General features: G+C 35.0%; 1 protein-coding gene across 1 annotated transcript in view; it reads left to right on the top strand.

Annotated features, from left to right (window-relative positions):
• The window catches only part of UBA6 (ubiquitin like modifier activating enzyme 6), a 91,905-nt gene that overhangs the window by 14,618 nt on the left and 56,307 nt on the right, over nucleotides 1–20,980 (top strand). The window contains exons 3-6 of the mRNA XM_055342445.1: nucleotides 8,516–8,610; nucleotides 9,265–9,293; nucleotides 14,524–14,618; nucleotides 15,137–15,248. Coding sequence (XP_055198420.1) covers nucleotides 8,516–8,610; nucleotides 9,265–9,293; nucleotides 14,524–14,618; nucleotides 15,137–15,248 — 331 coding nt within the window. The remainder of the gene's footprint in view (nucleotides 1–8,515; nucleotides 8,611–9,264; nucleotides 9,294–14,523; nucleotides 14,619–15,136; nucleotides 15,249–20,980) is intronic.

The raw sequence follows: 20,980 nt of genomic DNA, 5'->3' as shown, positions 1-20,980 counted from the left end.
TGTCAGAGTACAGGTGTCTTACTTCTTTGGGTAAGTTTATTCCTAGGTTTTTATTATTCTTGGTGCAGAAAACAATGGGATTGTTTTTCTTAATTTCTCTTTTAGTTGCTTCATTGTTGGTATATAGAAATGCAATTTGAGATCATCAATTTTTGAGACCTTTATTCTTTAGTAATATGTCTATTTCATGCTAAAAACGTCCCTCTAAACACTGTATATGTATCTAATGGATATGTCTTCATTTGTACTCAGTTCAGAAAACTGTAACTTTTTAAATTTATTTTTAGAAGTGTATTATCTGGATTCTAAATATTGAGACATTTTTCAGAGATCTATTAATGTCGGTCGCTTTTTTAAAGATTCATTCATTCATTCATTCATTCATTCATAAGAGACGCACAGAGGGAGGCAGAGACATAGGGAGAGGGAGAAAGAAGCAGGCTCCCCACATGGAGCCTGATGCAGGACTCAATCCCAGGATACCGGGACCATGACCTATGCCAAAGGCAGACACTCAACCACTGAGCCACCTGGGTGCCCCTCTATGGTTAATCTCTATTTCAATTCCTTTGGTATCAGTGGATAACTTTAGTATAATTTCATATTTTTTTTAGTGTTTTGCTACAGAATATGATCCATCTTATCATTGTTCTATGTGCATTTGAAGAGAATGTGTATTCTGTTGTTTGTTAGATTGTCCTGTCAATGTCAATTAAGTCAGATTGATAGTTTTTCAAGTGTTCTATATCATAACTGATTTTCTGTCTAGGCTTTATTACCAGTTATTAAGAAAGTAGTGTTGTCTGTCATTTTTGTTTGAACATTTCTCATTTCAGTTCTGTTTTTGCTTTGTGTAGTTTGAGCATCTGTTATTATGCGTAAACTTTTATAACTGTTATATCCTCTTAATGTATTGACTCTTTTATCATTTTGAAATGGCTGTCTTTATCCTGGTAGTTTTCTTTGTTCAGAAATCTATTTGTCTAATATTAATAGAGCCATTCCAGTTTTCTCCTGATTATTGGTAGCATGATCTATCTTTTTATACTCATTTACTCTTATTTGTGTATTTAAATTTGGCTCCTTATAAATAGAATATAGTAGGATTTTTCTTTTTATTCAGTCTACCAATCTTGTCTTTTAGGACATGATTGTCTTTTAAGACATTGGGGTCTTTAGACCATTTACATTTAATGTGAAACATTGGTATCAATTTGCTTTCTCATTGATCTCTTACTGATTTTCCAATTTTTCCTATTTTTTTGACTAGTTGAACATTTATTATTATATTTCATCTCCTTTGTTGGCATAATACTATACTTTTTCCTTGTTTAATGATTATGGTATGTAGCATATATCTTTAATATATTATAGTGTATGGTCAAATAATACTCTATCACTTCCTGTGTGGTATGGGATGTTAAAACAGTATACTTCCATTTCTCTTATCCCAGGATTTGACCTATTGTTTTCTTACATTTTACTTTTACATGTGTTAGACATTTACAGTGCATTATCGTTTTGGGCTTAAACAGTCAACTGTCTTTAAAAGAGAATTTATAAATAGCAGAACAGTGTTTTTGTATTTATTCATATATTTGTCATTTCTGGTATTCTCTGTTCCTTGTGTAAGTTAAGATTTCCATCTGGTATCATTTCCCATCTGCCTGAGGATTTAGTGTAACATTATTTATTGTAAAGGTCTGTCAGCAATGAATTCTTTCAGCTTTTGATTGTCTAAAGAAGTCTTTACTTTTATAAAATTGAGTATAGAATTCCAGATTGACAGTTTTTTCCTTTGAGTGCTTTTAAAATGTTGGGCCACTGGTTTGTTTTGTTTTGTTTTGTTTTGTTTATGATAGTCACAGAGAGAGAGAGAGAGAGAGGCAGAGACATAGGCAGAGAGAGAAGCAGGCTCCATGCACCGGGAGCCCGATGTGGGATTCGATCCCGGGTCTCCAGGATCGCGCCCTGGGCCAAAGGCAGGCGCCAAACCGCTGCGCCACCCAGGGATCCCTGGGCCACTGTTTTTGATCTGTAGTGCTTCTTGAGAGAAAGTTAACTGTCATTCTTATCTTTCCTCTGTAAATAATGTGTCCTATTTTCCCTGATTACTTTTAATAGTTTCTCTTCATCCTGGTGTAACGAGTATGATATACCTTGGTGTAGTTTCCCTCATATTTTTTATTCTTGGATTTGTTCACATCGTTCTGTGAGTTGATTGATTGTATTCCTGGAAAAATTTTAGCTCTTAGATCTTTAAATATATTTTTATCTCTCTTCCTCTCCGATCTTTTCCAGGAACTCTAATTTCACATATATTAGGCCTAGTGAAGTTGTTCCACAACTCATTTGTGCTCGGGGTTTCTTGAATTTTTATTCAGTCTGTGTTTCATGTTGTAAAATTTCTGCTGTATCTTCAAGCTCACTTCTGCAGAATTGAATCTGTTGTTAATTCCATCCAATATATTTCTTCATCATAGATAATATGATTTTCATCTCTAGAAGTTTGCTGCTCATGCTTTCTTCTTTCTCCTTGAGCATATATGGATTATATTTATAATTATTTTTATAATTATTTCAATATATTTTTCTATAAAGTCTATCATCTATGTCATTCCTAAGTCTGTTCTGTTGTCAGTTTTTCTGTTCATTATGAATTGTATTTCTCTACTTCTTTGCGTAGCTGGTTATTTTTTAATGTATGCCAGACATTGTGAATTTTACCTTTTTTGGGTGCTACATTATTTTGAATTCCTTTAAATATTATTGAGCTTTGTTAAGAGATACAGTTAAATTGAAAACAATTTTATTTTTTCGAAGCTTGGTTTTAAGCTTTGCAGGTGAGATTAGAGGAGACTTAAGTCTGAGGCTAATTTTCCCCCACTATTGTTATAATATCCTTCTGAGTATTCATTCTATCCAAATTTTCCTCTTGGCTGACGAGGAGCACAAACTACTTCTGGCCCTGTTTCAACAACCATCATTGTTTCACCATCCCCTCTCAGGTGGTTCTTTCCCCAGCTCGAGGTTGCTTCTTCTTTTTTTTTTTTTTTAAGATTTTATTTACTTATTCATGAGAGACACACACACACAGAGAGAGAGAGAGGGAGAGGCAGAGACACAGGCAGAGGGAGAAGAAGGCTCCATGCAGGGATCCCCATGCAGGGATCACACCCTGGGCTGAAGGTGGCACTAAACCGCTGAGCTACCTGGGCTGCCCTCAAGGTTGCTTCTTCATGTGCATTTGCTGATCTTATCCAGCTTATATACTCAAAAAAGAAAACCCTCTACAAATCTCTGGTGCTCTCTCTGTGCATCTGCTTTCACGTTTTAGCCTTCTTGAATTCACAGCCCTGTCTTTTCAATTCATGGAGACCACCAGGTTCTGTTTGAGTTCCCCTTCCTGAATTGCAGCCTGGAGACTCTTCAGGCAATAGCTAGGACATTCATAAAGTTCACCTCATTTGTTTTTCTTCTCTGAAATTGCTGTCCTCAGATGCCTGTTCTCAAGTGTCTGAAATCTGTTGTTTATTTATATTGTCCAGTTTTCAGTTGTTTAAGGCAGGTGGAAGATAAATCTGATCCTATAACTTTTCGTGGCCAGAAGTGAAAATATTAATGTATTTATTTTTTGTTTTTTGTTTTTGTTTTTTTTTAATTTTTATTTATTTATTTATTTATTTATTTACGATAGTCATACAGAGAGAGAGAGAGGCAGAGACACAGGCGGAGGGAGAAGCAGGCTCCATGCACCGGGAGCCTGACGTGGGATTCGATCCCGGGTCTCCAGGATCGCGCCCTGGGCCAAAGGCAGGCGCCAAACCGCTGCGCCACCCAGGGATCCCCTATTTTTTGTTTTTAAAGAAGAGTTAGTAAATCTTTAGAAGTTTTCTTTTTTTTTACGATTTTATTTATTTATTCATGAGAGACACACACACAGAGAGAGAGAGAGAGAGAGAGGCAGAGACACAGGCAGAAGGAGAAGCAGGCTCCATGCAGGGAGCCTGATGTGGGTCTGGATCGCAGGTCTCCAGGATCACACCCTGAGCCGAAGGCAGGTGCTAAACTGCTGAGCCACCCAGGGATCCCCTATTAATGTATTTATTATGTATCTCTTATATGCCATTCTTTTTCGTGCTTTTATTTTCCTTTTTTTCCTGTTACAGAATACTTTTCCTTTTTTGATTATTTTTTAACTCCTATTAAGTCTTCAAAATCCAACTTGGATGAAGCTCATTTGTGAAGCTTTCCATGACCTCCGCTGATAGAGATAATTACTCCCTCTTCTTATATCAGACTCCCTTAGTTTCTGATACTTCTATGTATTGTCCTTAATAAAGAATTATTTGATTATTTATCGTTTTCTCTCAGTAACATGTCCCAGGCATTCTGCTAAGTATTTAATATATTTTGCAGACTTAATATGTTAAGTCTTATTTAATTTAATCCTCATAGTACCCATATGAGTTTGTTATTATGGACCCCACACAGTGCCAGTGTCTGGCTTGAGAGAGAGATATTAATAAATTTATGAATGCATGATGAAGATAATTGAAATGCATCCAGAAGAAGGTGATTAGAGTTGTTGAGGGGGATTCAAAATGATGTCATGCTTGGAATAATTTAAAGAACTGGCTATGTTTAACCTGGAGAAAGAAGACTCTGGAACCTGAATGCCATCTTCAAATGTTTGGAGAGCTGACACATCCAAGAGGAATTAGACAAGTTCCCTATGGCCCCAAGGAAGTAAAATTGGGACTAGTAGGTGAAAACTGTAAGGAGATATCATACCTTCATGAAGGGAGAATCTTTAATGAATAGGGCTCTTTAAAAATAGATAGCCTGGGTAATTTATTTCTACTGGATACTTTCACTGATATTTTGAATATCCACTCAGTAGAGTAAGCTGTAATATAACAATGCTGGACTTGAGGTTATACTCTAGGCTCTTTAAATTCCATCTCTACTACTTACTAACAATATGAATGTCGTAAGATTTTTAGCATCGAATTCAGAGTTCCTGACTTTGTCTAGCACAATGTAGGTACTTAATTAGTACCCTTACCCTTGGTGGCCAAACATTGAAAAGGTAGTTAGGAAACTGCTGAGAATCTGTCTGAGACTTTATAATTCTTTGTAAAACTTTGGTTCATATGTCTTTTGTTTTATCCTTTTGTCTATAAGTTCTTTGTCATTTATAACCAAATTTGTGTCATAGCTATTCCTTATTTACATAAATAATCTTCAAAATAATTCATGAGAACAAGTTGAGATGAAAACATTTTTTAACATAATTCCTGTGACTCTGAACATAGAAAAAAGTAAGTCCTCTTCTAAGTAGAGCACAGCAAGTGTGTTGTTTTTGTTCTTATATGCCAGTTCATTTCCTTAATTTGGCAAGTTGTTTTTGTGTGTCTGTAACGTGCCAGGAGAATACAATAGTAAATAAATAAAGCAAAGGTTGCCTTAAGGAATCTATAATCTCCTAGGAAAAATAGAGAAATAGTGAAATATATTGTGATAAATGTTGTAATACATTGTAGGATGTTATGGATGCACATAAAAGATGATCCAGCACTATCTTGAGGAAGTCTAGGGATGTTGGGAGACACATCATGGGGGAAAATAACGTATAAGCCAAAACTGGAGGATGAGTAGAAGTTTTTCAGGCAGATAATATTGAGGAAGAGAAATACTCCAGAAAAATGTCTAATGGCCAAAGACAACATACCACATTTGGAGAAGTGAAAACCTTGAGTATACCTAGAATATGGAGTTTGATAGAGGAGTGACAAAAGATGAGACTAGAGAGAGCCAAGCAGAGACTAGATTATGAACAGCCTTGTGACTTATATTAGAATCTAGACTTTATCATGAGGGAAATAGGAAATCATTAGAGTTTTTAAAGCAGGAGAATGACTTGACCAAATTTGTATTGCAGAAAGATTATTCATGTTAGGAGGAAATTAATAGGGTATATATAAAACTGAAAAGCCAAGAAATAAAAATATAAACATTATTGAGAAAAGGGTAAATATTCGAAGAAACAACTAAAAGAATTGAGAATGATTGCCTTTGGTGTATAGGAATCTGGGTAGGGAAGAGTTAGGTTAGGGAACTGATTTTTTGTTTGTTTTATTCCTCCAGTAAACCTTATTAGAATGATTTGACTTTCTTAATCTACATGCAGTGTACTATAGTGATTAAGAGTATGGATGCTAAGGCCAACTGCCTGACTTGAATCTTATCTCCATTATTTATAAATTACTTAATTTCTCTGTGCTTAAGTTTTCTTTTCTGTAAAAATGGACTATTAATAGTACTTACAGAATTTTGTAAGATTTAAATTAGTTAATACAAGTAAAACATTAAAACAATGTGTAGTGTATAATAGACACTCGGTGTTAGCACTTCTACATGTCAGTACTTTTAAGGTACAATATACAAGAATAGACAAATTTACTATTACATTGGTGGAGGAGTTTAAATGTTGCTTTTACTAATCAAGAAGCAGACAAAAAAATCAAAATGGGTATAGTATTCATCAATATGGTTATTAAAATTAATATAATGCACATATAAAGAATATTGTATCTAACCAACTGTTGAGGACACATTCCATTTAAGAGTACATGGAACATTTGCAAAACTGACTAAAAACATTCTCCAATATTAAAAAATGAAATCATATAGATTGTGATGTCTATTCACAATACACATAGGCTAGAAGTTAACACAAAAGATAACCAGAATATTCCCCCAGGAAGTTAGAAGTTTAAAAATACACTTCATATTAACCCATAAGTCAAAAAGAATCATAATTAAAACTGGAAAATAATAAAGAAGTACTATGTATCAAAACTTGAGATGCTGTTTAAAATGAGTTCAAGTTTTACATAGTATTTTAGAAAAGAAAACCTGAAAACTAATGAGTTTTTATTTCAGGAAATTAGGAAAAAATCGAAGACACCAGCCAAGGGCTAGCCCTGTAAACAGGCTAATGACCAGACTTACTATGTTAACTTTTTCCTGTTAAGGATGTGAAACTACAGGGACTTCGATATACTGCAGGAGGACAGTTATTGGTACACTTCAGAAAAACAGTTTGGCATTATTTAATAAAGTTATCCCTGTATTTCCTCTCCTAGATATATTATGCTATTATCTATCATCTGTCTATCCATATATCTGTAGAAACTGCTATGTACACATTTGTATTATGAGACATATCTGAATACCCATAGTCTAAGAAACTGTCCAAAACTATAGAATAGGGACGCCTGGGTGGCTCAGTGGTTGAGCATCTGCCTTCACCTCAGGGTGTGATCCTGTGATCTGGGATCGAGTCCCATGTCAGACTCCCTCCGGAGAGCCTGCTTCTCCCTCTGTCTGTGTCTCTGCCTCTCTCTCTGTCTGTGTGTCTCTCATAATAAATAAATAAAATCTTTTAAAAAATAAAAAATACAAATAAAAAGAGAAGTCTAGCTTTTATTTTGTGAGAATGAGGAATGAAATAACAGTTTCTGTTTATAAATTGTCTTCTGACTAGGCGAGAAATGACTTTTCAGTCTTTTAAATTGAATATAAATAGCTGAAATATGGAAATAAGTATCTACATACTAAACAAACATGCATTAAACTAGCATGAAGATTGCAAATTCCAAAAGAAATACTTCTAAACCAAGGAGTTCAGTTATTTATATTTAACCCATTTTCAAATGATTCTTGTAAGAATCCATTGGAATGACCATTATCTTCAAAAATTTGGTACAGCATCAACTTTATCACTATTCTTTCAAATAAGCTTTCTGTTGCCTTTATTATCATATCTGACTTTTTAAAATAGCCAGTGTGTGTTTTTTGAAATTCTCATGCTGATGCTGCCTTGTGGCTATTCGGATGGATGGCTTAACAGGATCTTGTACATACTTTAACAGCATTTATATTTAAAGTAATTTTTAGGGGCACCAGACTGGCTCAGTTGATAAAGCATGCGACTTTTGATCTTGAGGTTGGAAGCTTGAGTTCTACATTGGGCGTAAATACTACTATAAAAAGAAAGAAATAAAATAATGTTAGAAAACCGCTGTAAGTCATTTAAACTCCAAGAAGGGAACCATTTTTATTTTTTATTTTTTTTTGTCTCAGAATTCCTGTTTATAAAGACTTAAAGGGGAGGTAGGAAACTCAAATGCCTATTATGGCCCCTGACGTAATAAACGAAGGGAACAGGATGAGGATGTGGCAAGTCTAGAGCACACAGTCTTCCCTATCAAACAGGACAACTCCTACTCAACTCCATTTGCTGCCATGAGAGAAGGTGGTACTAGATCTTCGGTTTTTTCCAACTATGTACTATATTTGGCAATTAATTTAGAAATGTTAGCACTGTGCAAGTGATCCAAAACACATCTGTGGCAGGACCTAGTTGCTAGACTATTAATTCCCAAGCAACTTTAAGGGATGTGTAATTTTTGTGAAATAATTTATTTTTATTGTGTTTTACCTATAGTCGACAGAGGTACGTTCTTGGAGACACAGCAATGCAGAAGATGGCCAAGTCCCATGTTTTCTTAAGTGGTATGGGTGGTCTTGGTTTGGAAATTGGTAAGTAGTATTTTTATTCATGATTTTATATGATACTTTGAACAACGTAAACTAAAGAATTTATTTTCCCATAAAGGAGATTAGATCCAAAATCTTTTTTTTTTTTTTTTTTTTTTTAAGATTTTACTTGAGAGAGTGAGAGAACATGAGCAAGGGGGAGAGGCAGAGTGAGAAGCAGACTTCACACTGAGCAGGGAACACGACCTCAGGCTCAATCCCTGGACCCTGGGATCATGACCTGAGTTAAAGGCAGACACTTAACCAACTGGGCCATCCAGCTGCCCCTTAATAACACTGTTTCATGATACTGTTATGTTCTTCCACAAGGAACCAGCAATGATTCTCTTGCTTCTTTTTATAATGTTAATAACCATAAATGATCATTTCTGTATCTTTAATTCATATATGATAGAGCACACACATACATTTATAACATGTCTGAGATAATACACTAAAACTTTAGTGTATTATACCTTGGTGTGGTATGATTATAGAATTTTTTTTTTCCTTTTTGTTCATCTGTATTTTCTAAGGAACTTATATTTTTTAGGTAGTAAAAAAGTTAAATTATCCAGTCAGAGATGGGACCAAGCTCCATCAAGACTAATATACGTTCCTAATATTAAGCTATCTCTTTTTCTTTTTCCTTCATAGCAAAGAATCTTGTTCTTGCAGGAATTAAGGTAAGTGAGTAAATGTCCTTGGTTAAAATAATTGTTGTGGTTTTTATTTTATTTATTTATTTATTTTTGCTCATTAGTGGTAATATTGTTTACACTTTGGCCTACTTCTTGCTGCTTCTTCATTTACTAGCAAAATTGTTTTAGTGCTGTATTTTCCTCTTTTGACAATTTCAAAACTATGTGACAATAAAATAGTTTTAACAAAACCCCATGTACCCATCATGCAGCAACAATTACCTGCTCATAGACACATTTGTTCCATGTTATCTCTTTCCCATTTCCCACTGTTCCCCAACCATCAAATTATTTTGATATAAAACCCAGACATACATAGGGGAAGGTAAGGAAAAAAAGATGAAAAATGAGGAGGCAGCAAATAAGATGGCAACCATAACAGACATTGAACTCTAGGAAACAATTCACTTCACATTCCCACTTCAGTGCCTTGTTGACTCTTGGTTGGAGGTCATCCTCAGTTCCTTGAAATGTGACAGCTCACACTATGGCAGTTTGCTTCATCAGAGTAAGCTAGCAAGAAGACAAGAAAGAGAATGTTCTAGTAAAACAAATCAGTCTTTTGTAACCTAATTTGGATATTCCATTATCTATGCTTATTTGCTAAAAGCAATTCAGTAGTTTATGAATTTAAGGAAAGGGAATTACACAAAGGCCTGAGTAACAGGACTTGGGAATCATTGGGGTTCTCTTACAGCCTAATTCAATCATCAAATATCTAGTTAGAATTCAGATTTTCTAATTTGTTTTGTTCTAATTAGGATTCAAGTCAAGTCCATACACTGAAATTGATTTCTTTTTATCTATAGATTTCCTTTCCCTGATTTTTTCCCATTACAATGTACTTGTAAATAAAACCACATCATTTATCACATATACCTCTACTCTTGTATTTCCTGTAAACTGGTATTTCTATCCAGAGATTTCAAATTCAGATTTGATTATTTTGGCACTCCTGCTTCACAGATAATTTTATGTTTTCTTGTTGGTAGGAAATCTTAATCTGTTGCCCTTGTTTTTGTGGTTATTACTAGCTCTTAATGATCATTGCCTAGATTATTTCATTAGTGATAATGATATTCCAATTCTGTCATTTCTTTTTGATTTATTAGCTGGAATAGTATTTTAGACCGTTTTCCATTCATCACATATTTGGTTTCACTAAAGTGTAGTTTGTACATGTATAAAAGGCAGGATAAATACTTGATTTTTTTTTTTCACCCTTTGTTTACCAGGTTTCAGAGTCAGTAGTTTCCTGTCATCCCCCAATAGTGACTAATGAACTTGTGTGGCATGTGTATATACATGAACATCATGATAAACTACTTACGGATTTAAATATACATGATTTGTTTTGATCCAGTATAGTTGTAATTCTTAGTGATGCTTAAATTGTTTCATCTTTCCTTATTGGACTCTTCGAGTTCTTGAGTCCTTTTGATACAACCCTAGTAGTCTTTGTCACTAATGGTAAAGTCTCTTGAGTGGACAGAGCTAGAAAATTCATGAATGAACACTGAAATTCCAGGTTTCAAGTTTAGGATGATAGCATGTCTACTTCTTTGATGATTTCATGATTTGTCTACTACTTTCATGATTTGTATTTCTATCTCTTCTCTTACTCTAAGAGTTTGAGTCTTAATGATATGGACTTAATTATGTATTTGCTTTATCCTATATTACATGATACCTACTTACAACATAATTTCAGCATAACAATTTCAATATTGTTAATATAATTATTGAAAATGCTCTATGATTTTCAGAGAGAGTCTGTCTTTTTTCCAGTGGATAGTCTTTCCTCCTTTATCGAATAACCATAAAGTTGAGGGTCCATTTCTGGGTTCTCTGTTCTGTTCCATTGATCTATGTGTCTGTTTTTGTGCCAGTACCACGTATCTTGATGATCACGGCTTTGTACTAAGCTTGAAATCCTACATTGTGTTGCCACTGGCATTGGTTTTCTTTTTCAGTATTCCTCTGGCTATTCGGGGTCTTTTCTGATTCCACACAAATCTTAAGATGATTAGTTCCAACTCTATGAAGAAAGTTCATGGTATTTTGATAGGGATTGCATTGAACGTGTAAATTGCCCTGGGCAGCATACACATTTTCACAATATTAATTCTTCCAGTCCATGAGTATGGAATATTTTTCCATCTCTTTGTGTCTTCCTCAATTTCTTTCAGAAGTGTTCTGTAGTTTTTAGGGTACATATCCTTTACCTCTTTGGTTAGATTTATTCCTTAAGTATCTTATGGTTTAGGGTGCAATTGTAAATGGGATTGAGTCCTTTATTTCTCTTTCTTCAGTCTCATTGTTAGTGTATAGAAATGCCACTGATTTCTGGGCATTGATTTTGTATTCTGCCACTCTGCCGAATTTCTGTATGAGTTGTAGCGATCTTGGGGTAGAGTCTTTTGTGTTTTCTATGTACAGTATCATGTCATCTGTGAAGAGGGAGAGTTTGACTTCTTCTTTGCCAGTTTGCATGCTTTTTGTTTCTTTTTGTTGCCTGATTGCTGAAGGCTAAGACTTCTAGTACTATGTTGAATAGCAGTGGTGAGAGTGGACATCCCTGTCGTGTTCCTGATCTTAGGGAAAAGGCTCCCAGTGTTTCCCCATTGAGAATGATATTTGCTGTGGGCTTTTTGTAGATGGCTTTTCAGATGCTGAGGAATGTTCCCTCTATCCCTACACTCTGAAGAGTTTTGATCAGGAATGGATGCTGTATTTTGTCAAATGCTTTCTCTGCATCTATTGAGAGGATCATATGGTTCTTGGGTTCTTGTTTTTCTCTTGTTGATATGATCTATCAGGTTGATTGTTTTACGAGTGTTGAGCCAACCTTGCATCCCAGGGATAAATCCCACGTGGTCATGGTGAATAATCTTCTAATGTGCTGTTGGATCCTACTGGCTAGTATCTTGTTGAGAGTTTTTGCATCCGTGTTCATCAGGGATGTTGGTCTATAATTCACCCTTTTGGTGGGGTCTTTGTCTGGTTTTGGAAACAAGGTTATGCTGGCCTCACAAAACAAGTTTGGAAGTCTTCTATCCCTTTCTGTCCTTCGGAAAAGCTTTAGTAGAATAGGTATGGTTTCTTCTTTAAATGTTTGATAGAATTCCCCTGGGAAGCCATCTGGCCCTGGACTTTTGTGTCTTGGGAGGTTTTTGATGACTGCTTCATTTTCCTCCCTGGTTATTGGCCTGTTCAGGGTTTTTATTTCTTCCTGTTACACATTTGGTAATTTGTGGTTTTCCAGAAATGCATCCATTTCTTCTAGAGTGCCTAATTTGTCGGCATATAGCTGCTCATAATACGTTTTTAAAATCGTTTGTATTTCCTTGGTTTTGGTTTTGATCTCTCCTTTTTCATTTGTGATTTTATTAATTAGTCTTTTCTCTTTTGTTTTTAATAAGGCTGGCTAATGGTTTATCTATCGTATTAATTCTTTCAAAGAACCAACTCCTGGTTTTGTTGATGTGTTCTACAGTTATTCTGGTCTCTGTTTCATTGAGCTCTGCTCAAATCTTTATTAAGTCTCTTTTTCTGCTTGGTGTAGGTTTTACTTCCTGTTCTTTCTTCAGTTCCTTTAGGTGTGACGTTAGCTTATGTGTTTGAGTTTTTTATAGTTTTTTGAGGGAGGCTTGTCTTGCGATATATTTCCCTCTTAGGACTGCTTTACTGTATCCCAAAGATATTGAATGATTGTATCTTGATTTTCATTAGTTTCCATGAATCTTTTTACTTCTTCTCTAATTTCCTGGTTGACCCATTCCTCTTTAGTAGTATGCTCTTAAATCTCCATGTTTTTAAGTTTCTTCTAAATTTCTTCTTGTGATTGAGTTCTAGTTTCAAAGCATTGTGGCCTGAAAATATGCAGGGGACAATCCCAATCTTTTGGTGTCGGTTGAGACCTGATTTGTGACCCAGTATGTGGTTTATTCTGGAGAAAGTTCCATGTACACTTGAGAAGAATGGGTATTCACTTGCATTTGGATGGAAAGTTCTGTATATATCTGTGAAATCTATTTGGTCCAGTGTATCATTTAAGGCCCTTGTTTCTTTTGTGATGTTCTGTTTAAAATATTTGTCATTTGCTGAAAGTACCGTGTTGAAGTCTCTACTATTAGTGTTTTATTATCTAAGTTAATCTCTCTACTTTGTTTATTAATTGATTGATATACTTGGCAGCTCCCACATATGGGTAGGTATATACATATTTATCCCCACATACCTTTCTTAGATAAAGTGCCATGTTTGCCTCCATTTTCTCCTTATCAGTTAACAACATATCCTGGGATTACTTCATAATGTTAAATATATATATTTCATCCTTTTTTTGTCCTATGTGGGTATACATTGTATGGATATATTACATATTATTAGATCCAGTTCTTTATTGGTAGATATTTTTTGTTACCTTCCATCTTTTTCTGTTACAAATAGCGCTAAGTTAATACTCCTGTACATAAGTCTTTTTGTATCTTTCCCACTGTGTCTTTGTGATAAATTCTTATAAGTGGGATTGCTGTGTCAAAGGATAAAAGTACACGTTTTGCTAGAGATACCAAATTCTTTTCCACTAAGGTCATGCCAGTTTACATGCCTATCAATAATATAAGAATACCTGATTCACCTCACTCACCAGTAGAGTGTATTGCCAAACTTTTGGATTTAAGCCATTCTGATGAATGAGGAAAGGTATTTCATTCTTGAACAGGATTGACATTGCTTGAATACTTTAAGGTATTCAAGCCCTTTAAAGTATTCAAGCAGGTTGAAAAGAAATAATGCATTTCTTTTTCAGTATACTGCATGTTTTTCATATACCTTGCTCCTTTCTCTGTTACATGTCAAAAATGTTCTTTCCAGTTATTTGATTATCTTTCTTACTTTGAGCATGGAACATTTGAAAATAATTGTTCACGTGAATTCTTTTGATTTTTGTATTTTGATTAGTATAACATACTACTTTCCTAAATTAAAATTCTCTTATGGTTTAAAGTAGTTTTTCCGTTAATTTTCCTGGGTTTACAGATGAATATGGTCACACCCTATGTGAATGAATTCAACTTTATATCCTTCCCAATTCTTAAGCTTTTAATTACTTTCTAGTATCTAATTACACTGGATAATTCTAATTCAGCATAAATATTAAAGATAGCTGTCTTATTCCTGAATATAACAGAGATTTTTCTCTTTTTCAAAGGCACTTACCATTCATGATACAGAAAAATGCCAAACATGGGATCTAGGAACCAACTTCTTTCTCTGTGAAGATGATGTTGTTAATAGGAGAAACAGGTGCAGATAAGATATTTTGATGTATTATTGTAGAATTTTTTTTTTTTACTCTTGCAATTACTTAGAATATTTTCTGTGTCTAGAACTCCAGTTCACTCATAGTTGTTTGACTCATCACCATAAATTCACATCACCATAGACAATTAAGTGTTAACATATACTGATTTAGTTATTTATATTTGTGAAATTTTTAATATGTTTATATTGCTACCTAGAAATGAATGTAAGATTATTAAAAGTCTTTTTTATTGTTGAATTATTAAAAGACTTACTGAGTTTGGAACCATAGGGGTATGCTTTGAGATTACATGGCTTATGATGGAACATGACAGTATGCTACATCTCAACATTGTATAGTTATCTATATAGATAAGTAAGTCTTCTTTCTATCTCTATATTAAGTTTCCATTGAAATTTTCTAACATTCATGTTTCTCTGATATCGTCAAAGTGTCCAAGTATGAGGGATTGGGAGTATTGAATGGAAGAATAATAAAAGTCCTTTTTTTTGCTTTTTAGGGCTGAAGCTGTACTTCAACATATTGCAGAACTAAATCCATATGTTCATGTCACATCATCCTCTGTTCTTTTAAATGAAACCACAGATCTCTCCTTCTTAGATAAATACCAGGTTGGTACTCTATTTTATATTAGATATTGTTGACAAATTATAAGGCAGATTGTTAGGTATTATTGTAGTATAATTAATTAAATCTAGTGTGTTTAACAGAACAAAAACTTCTAGGTTAAAAGACTTCCTTTTAAAATAATACCTTTCCAATGCTTCATTTTAGGGAAAGGACTTGAGAACTGACAAAGTCAGCTTCTTTCAGAACAGTGCAAAACTCTGGTTTCTAGCATGTATTTCTTTCTCCTATATCTGTATGTCAGTTGGAGTTTAGCTGTTCTAGGCTGAACTCAAATTGCAAAGTCTGTTTTGCTCACCTGTCTCTCTTGGGACCAGGAGGCTACATAGAACATGGTATTGTGGCAATAAAAGAAATGCAAAAAGGCAAGTCCAGCTATCTAAAGCACATTGTAAGGTTCCATTCATTTTACTTCTGTTAATACTTCACTGGCCAAAGTAAGTCACATGGTCAAGCCCAAAGTGGAGAAGCAGGGAAGTATATACTCTGCTCTTCTTAAAGCCATGGACAAAGGATCATGTATAATCAATTGCAGAGGAATAAAAAAATGCAGACAATATTCAGTCTACTTTAGTTAAGGTTAACTAAAGTTAACCTTAAATAATAACAATTCTCAACACCTTAAGTGTTAAAAAGTGATTAGGTTGACCCTGATTTTCTCTGTGATTAAATTATGATGTTGCCCATTTAGGGAGAAGCACTCCCTTGTTTCACTGCTACTCAATATATATATATTTTTTCGAAGTTTTGACACTGTATTGCCATATGTGTGTGAGTTTTTCCTCCCAACCAGGCAGTTCTCCGACTCCATGGACACCTAGTTCAGTGTCCTACAGTTCAGTTCAGTTTTGACACTCTACCTGGAGAAGATAGCTTCATATCCTTAAGGGTTCATTCCCACAAAAGCCTCTTTGCTCCCTTTCTGACATCAATCACAAGTCCAGGTTGTTATTACCCTTTGCTTCCAAGGACTGGCTATAAATTGGAGGTTCCCACGTATCCCTCCTAGGGTCAATTAATTTGCCAGAGCAGCTCACAGAATGCAGGAAAACAGTTTACTTACTAGATTGGCTTATTATAAAAGCTATAACTCAGGAACAGTCAGATGAAGAGATACATAAAGCAATGTCTGCGGAAAGGGGCACACAGCTTCCATTCCTTCTCCAAGAATGCCACCTTCCTGGCACCTCCATGAATCTGGAAGCTCCCTAAGCCCTTAGTTCAGGGATTTTTATGAAGGCTTCATTATGGAAGCACAAGTGATTAAATAATTGATTTTTAGTGATTAAGAAAATTTCTAGCCCCTGTCTCCTCCCTGGAGGTCTGAGATACAGGGCTGGAAGTTCTGACCTTCAGATCACAAATTTGGTTCCCCTGACAATCAGCCCCTATCTTTAGTGGGCTTCTAAAAGTCATTTCATTAATCTAAACTCAGGTGTAGCTGAAAGGGGCTTGTTATGAATAACAAAAGATGTTATTTCACCTTTATCGCTCTGGAGCTATTTCAGGACTTGGAACAAAACTAAATACTATAACAAAAGATGCCTCTGTAGCTCTTATGTGGGAAATTATAAGAGTTTAGGATCTATACGCCAGGAACCTTGGATAATGACCGAAAGGTGTATTTAATATTATAATTATAATAATATAACACCAATTTAAAAGCCAGTGTAGACTTCCACTCTGGACTATATAACTTGAAATCAATCTTCTACAAAGATGTGTAATAGACTTTCTAAATAGAATTGTTCAATAGAGTTCCTTTTAGTTTTTCAGTTTTTTATTAAAATATAATTAATGTAGTGTTCTATTAGTTTCAGGTATACAGCATAATAATTCAATAATTCTGTGCATTACTCATTGTATGCCATGATATATGTAGTCACCATCTGTCACCAAACAATGGTTTTACAATATTAACTATATTCCCAGTGCCATACTTTTCATCTTTGTGACTTATTTTATAACTGGAAGTTTGTACCTCATAATTCTCTTTACCTATTTCACCAATCCATCTCCACTCTAGCAACTACCATTTTGTTCTTTCTATTTAAAAGTCTGATTTTTTGTTTGTTTCCTTATTCATTTCTTTCATTTTTTTAGATTTCACAAGCAAGGGAGATAATATAGTATTTGTCTTTGATTTATTTCATTTAGCATAATACTGTGTAGGTCCATCCATGTTGTTATAAGTGGCAAGATCTTATTCTTTTTTATACCTGAGTAATATTCCACTATATGTTTTCCTCAGTATGCATCTTCCAGTTTGCATTCCCTCCAACAACACAAGACGATTTCTTTTGTTCCACATTCTCACCAATGCTTGACATTTCTTACCTTTTTGATTCTAGCCATTGTGATATATGTGAGGTGATACTTCATTGCGGGTTGTTTTTTGCATTTCCCTGATGATGAGAAATGTTAAGCATCTTTTCATGTGTCTGTTAGCCATCTGTATGTCTTTGGAAAATGTCTATTCAGGTCCTCTGTTCAATTTTTTTAATCATATTGTTTGGGATTTTGATGTTGTATAAGTTCTTTATATACTTTGCATATTAACCCCTTATCAGATAGGTCATTTGCAAATATCTCTCCTTTTTAGTAGGCTGTCTTTTCATTTTGTTGATGGTTTCCTTCACTGTGCAAAAGCTTTTTATTTTGTTACAGTCCCAATGGTTTATTTATGCTTTTATTTCCCTTGCCCAAGGTGACATATCTAGAAAAATGCTGTGGTTGGTGTCAAAAAGATTACCACTTCTATTTCCTTTTTTTTTTTTCCTAAGATTTTATTTATTGATTTGAAAGAGAGAGGAAGAGAGGGAGAAAAAGCATGCACAGAGGAAGAAGGAGAAACAGACTCCCTTCTGAGCAGGGAGCTTGATGCAGAACTCCATCCCAGGACCTTGAGATCATAACCTGAGCCAAAGGCAGATGCTTAGCTGACTGAGCTACCTAGACACCTCTACTTTGGTTTTCTTTTAGGAGTTTTGTGGTTTCAGGTCTTACATTTAGATCCTTATCCATTTTGAGTTCATTTTTGTGTTTGGTGTAAGAAAGTGGTCCATTCTGATTCTTTTGCATGTAGCTGTCCCAGTTTTCCCAGCACCATTTGTGGAAAACTGCCTTTTCCCTACTGTATATCCTTGTATCCTTTGTTATAGATTAATTGAACATTTATTTTTTTTAATTTTTATTTATTTATGATAGTCACAGAGAGAGAGAGAGAGAGAGAGAGAGAGAGAAACAGAGACATAGGCAGAGGGAGAAGCAGGCTCCATGCACCGGGAGCCCGACGTGGGATTCGATCCCGGGTCTCCAGGATCGCGCCCTGGGCCAAAGGCAGGCGCTAAACTGCTCCGCCACCCAGGGATCCCAATTAATTGAACATTTAAGCTGGGTTCATCTCTCGGCTCTGTATTCTATTCTCTTGATCTGTATGTCTCTTTTTGTGCCAGTACCATAGTGTTTTGATTACTACAGCTTTGTAGTCTATCTTGAAATCTGGAATTGTGACAGCTTTGTTTCTCTTTCTCAAGATTGCTTTGGCTGTTAAGGGTCTTTTGTGGTTCCATAGTGTTTTTTAGTATTTTTTTGTATAATTTGTTGTAGTTCTCTGAAAAATACTGTTGGTATTTTGATAGAGATTGTATTATATTTATAGGTTGCTTTGGATAGTATGGACTTCTTAACGTTATTAATTCTTCCAATCCATGAGCATGGAATATCTTTCCATTCATTGTATTGTGTCTTTAATTTCTTTCTTCATTGTTTCATAGTTTTCAGAGTAAAGGTCTTTTACTTCTTTGGTTAATTTTATTTTTAGGTATTTTGGTTTTTTAGTAGAGTTGTAAATGGGATTGTTTTCTTAATTTCTCTTTCTGCTACTTTATATTGGTATATAAAAAGATTTCTGTATATTAATTTTGTAAACTGATTTTAGTAAATTCATTTATCAGTTCTAATAGTTTTTTGGTGGAGTCTTTAGGGTTTTCTGTGCATAGTATCATGCCATCTGCAAATAGTGACAGCTTTACTTCTTTCTTACCAGTTTGGCCACCTTTTATTTCTTTTTCTTGTCTGATTGCCACAGCTAAGACTTCCAGTACTATGTTGAATAAAAGTAGCCTTTATAAATAAATGAATTAAGTAAGTTAAATAAGTAAGTATCTTAGCTCAAAATAATGTAAGGGAAGTGCTCAGAGACCAAAAATGAATGGGTAGCTAAAAGAAACCAGTGAACTGCTTATTGGCTATGGTCACTTTCAGTCAGGGGTTGCTGGTTTCAATAACCACATTTATTGAGAATTAGTGGTAACATAGAAACAGAAGATACAAAATAGGTTTAGAGAAATGGTTTTGAGACCTACCCCTCTTTGTAAAGTTAGAACCTGAGAGGGCTGTATGCTCAGTGAAAGTGTGGATGAGAACAATCTTTGCCCATCAGAACAAGAAGATTGCCTGTTTTCTCTTGAGCTCTGGATGACAATATAATGATCTTCTCTGGGAATTCACAACCATATGCCTGTACTCACCTGAGTTTGAATGTAACTTTATAATTCTTTGTAATCTAAAATTTTCCAAGCTGAGAAATAAGCACTAGTATTAAGCTAGTAATACCCTGGAATGCCAGAAAGAAATAAAACTAAACAAATTTAATAATCTACCTTCAACTAAGCCATAGTATATTCCAGTGTATAAAGCCCCTTTGAAGATGAATTCATGATATAACCTGCTGTTTTATAGCAAGCAATAAACAAGCATGCTTTTTGTTCCAGGGGGAATTATTACTTTATTCCTCAGGCTTGCACAAATCAGATATAATCCTGAGAGATGCCCCAAGAATGGCCAAGAGCCTTGATTCATTGCATATCCAGTTGATACATGTATAAAAAGTAAGAGACCCATGGAGGAGAAATACCTCTCTGCAGGAAGCACACTATATTCTGAGCTAGATAAATAGGAATAAATCCACACCTGGATATGTGTAATGAAAGTGAGTTATCCAATTCATGGAAACTAGTTAGCCTCAAGAAAAAGTCTATTGACAAACAAGTGGATAAAGAAGATGTGGTGTGCATGTATGTATATATGTACATATATATAGGTATGTGTGTGTGTGTGTGTGTGTGTGTGTGTATACACACAATGGAATACTACTCAGCCATCAAAAAAATCTTTTGTGGGATCCCTGGGTGGCGCAGTGGTTTGGCGCCTGCCTTTGGCCCAGGGCGCGATCCTGCAGACCCGGGATCGAATCCCACGTTGGGCTCCCGGTGCATGGAGCCTGCTTCTCCCTCTGCCTGTGTCTCTGCCTCTCTCTCTCTCTCTCTGTGACTATCATAAATAAATAAAGGAAAAAAAACCTTTTGCAGCAACATGGATGGAACTATAGGGTATTATGCTAAGTGAAATAAGTCAATCAGAGAAAGAATTATCATATGATCTCACTCATGTAAAATTTAAAAAACAAAACAAAGATCATAGGGAAAGAGACAAAAAAATAAAACAAGATGAAATCAGAGAGGGCGACACACCATAAAAGACTCTTAATCATAGGAAATGAAGTGAGGGTTGCTGGAGGGGAGGGGAGTGCGGGAGGGGTACATGGGTGATGGACATTAAGGAGGGCACATGATATAATGAGTACTAGGTATTTTTTTTTATTTTTTTTTTAAATTTTTTTTTTTATTTATTTATGATAGTCACAGAGAGAGAG

This window comes from Nyctereutes procyonoides, unplaced genomic scaffold (assembly GCF_905146905.1).
Source record: "Nyctereutes procyonoides isolate TBG_1078 unplaced genomic scaffold, NYPRO_anot_genome, whole genome shotgun sequence".
Lineage (NCBI taxonomy): Eukaryota > Metazoa > Chordata > Mammalia > Carnivora > Canidae > Nyctereutes > Nyctereutes procyonoides.
This window is presented reverse-complemented; position numbering and strand designations above follow the sequence as displayed.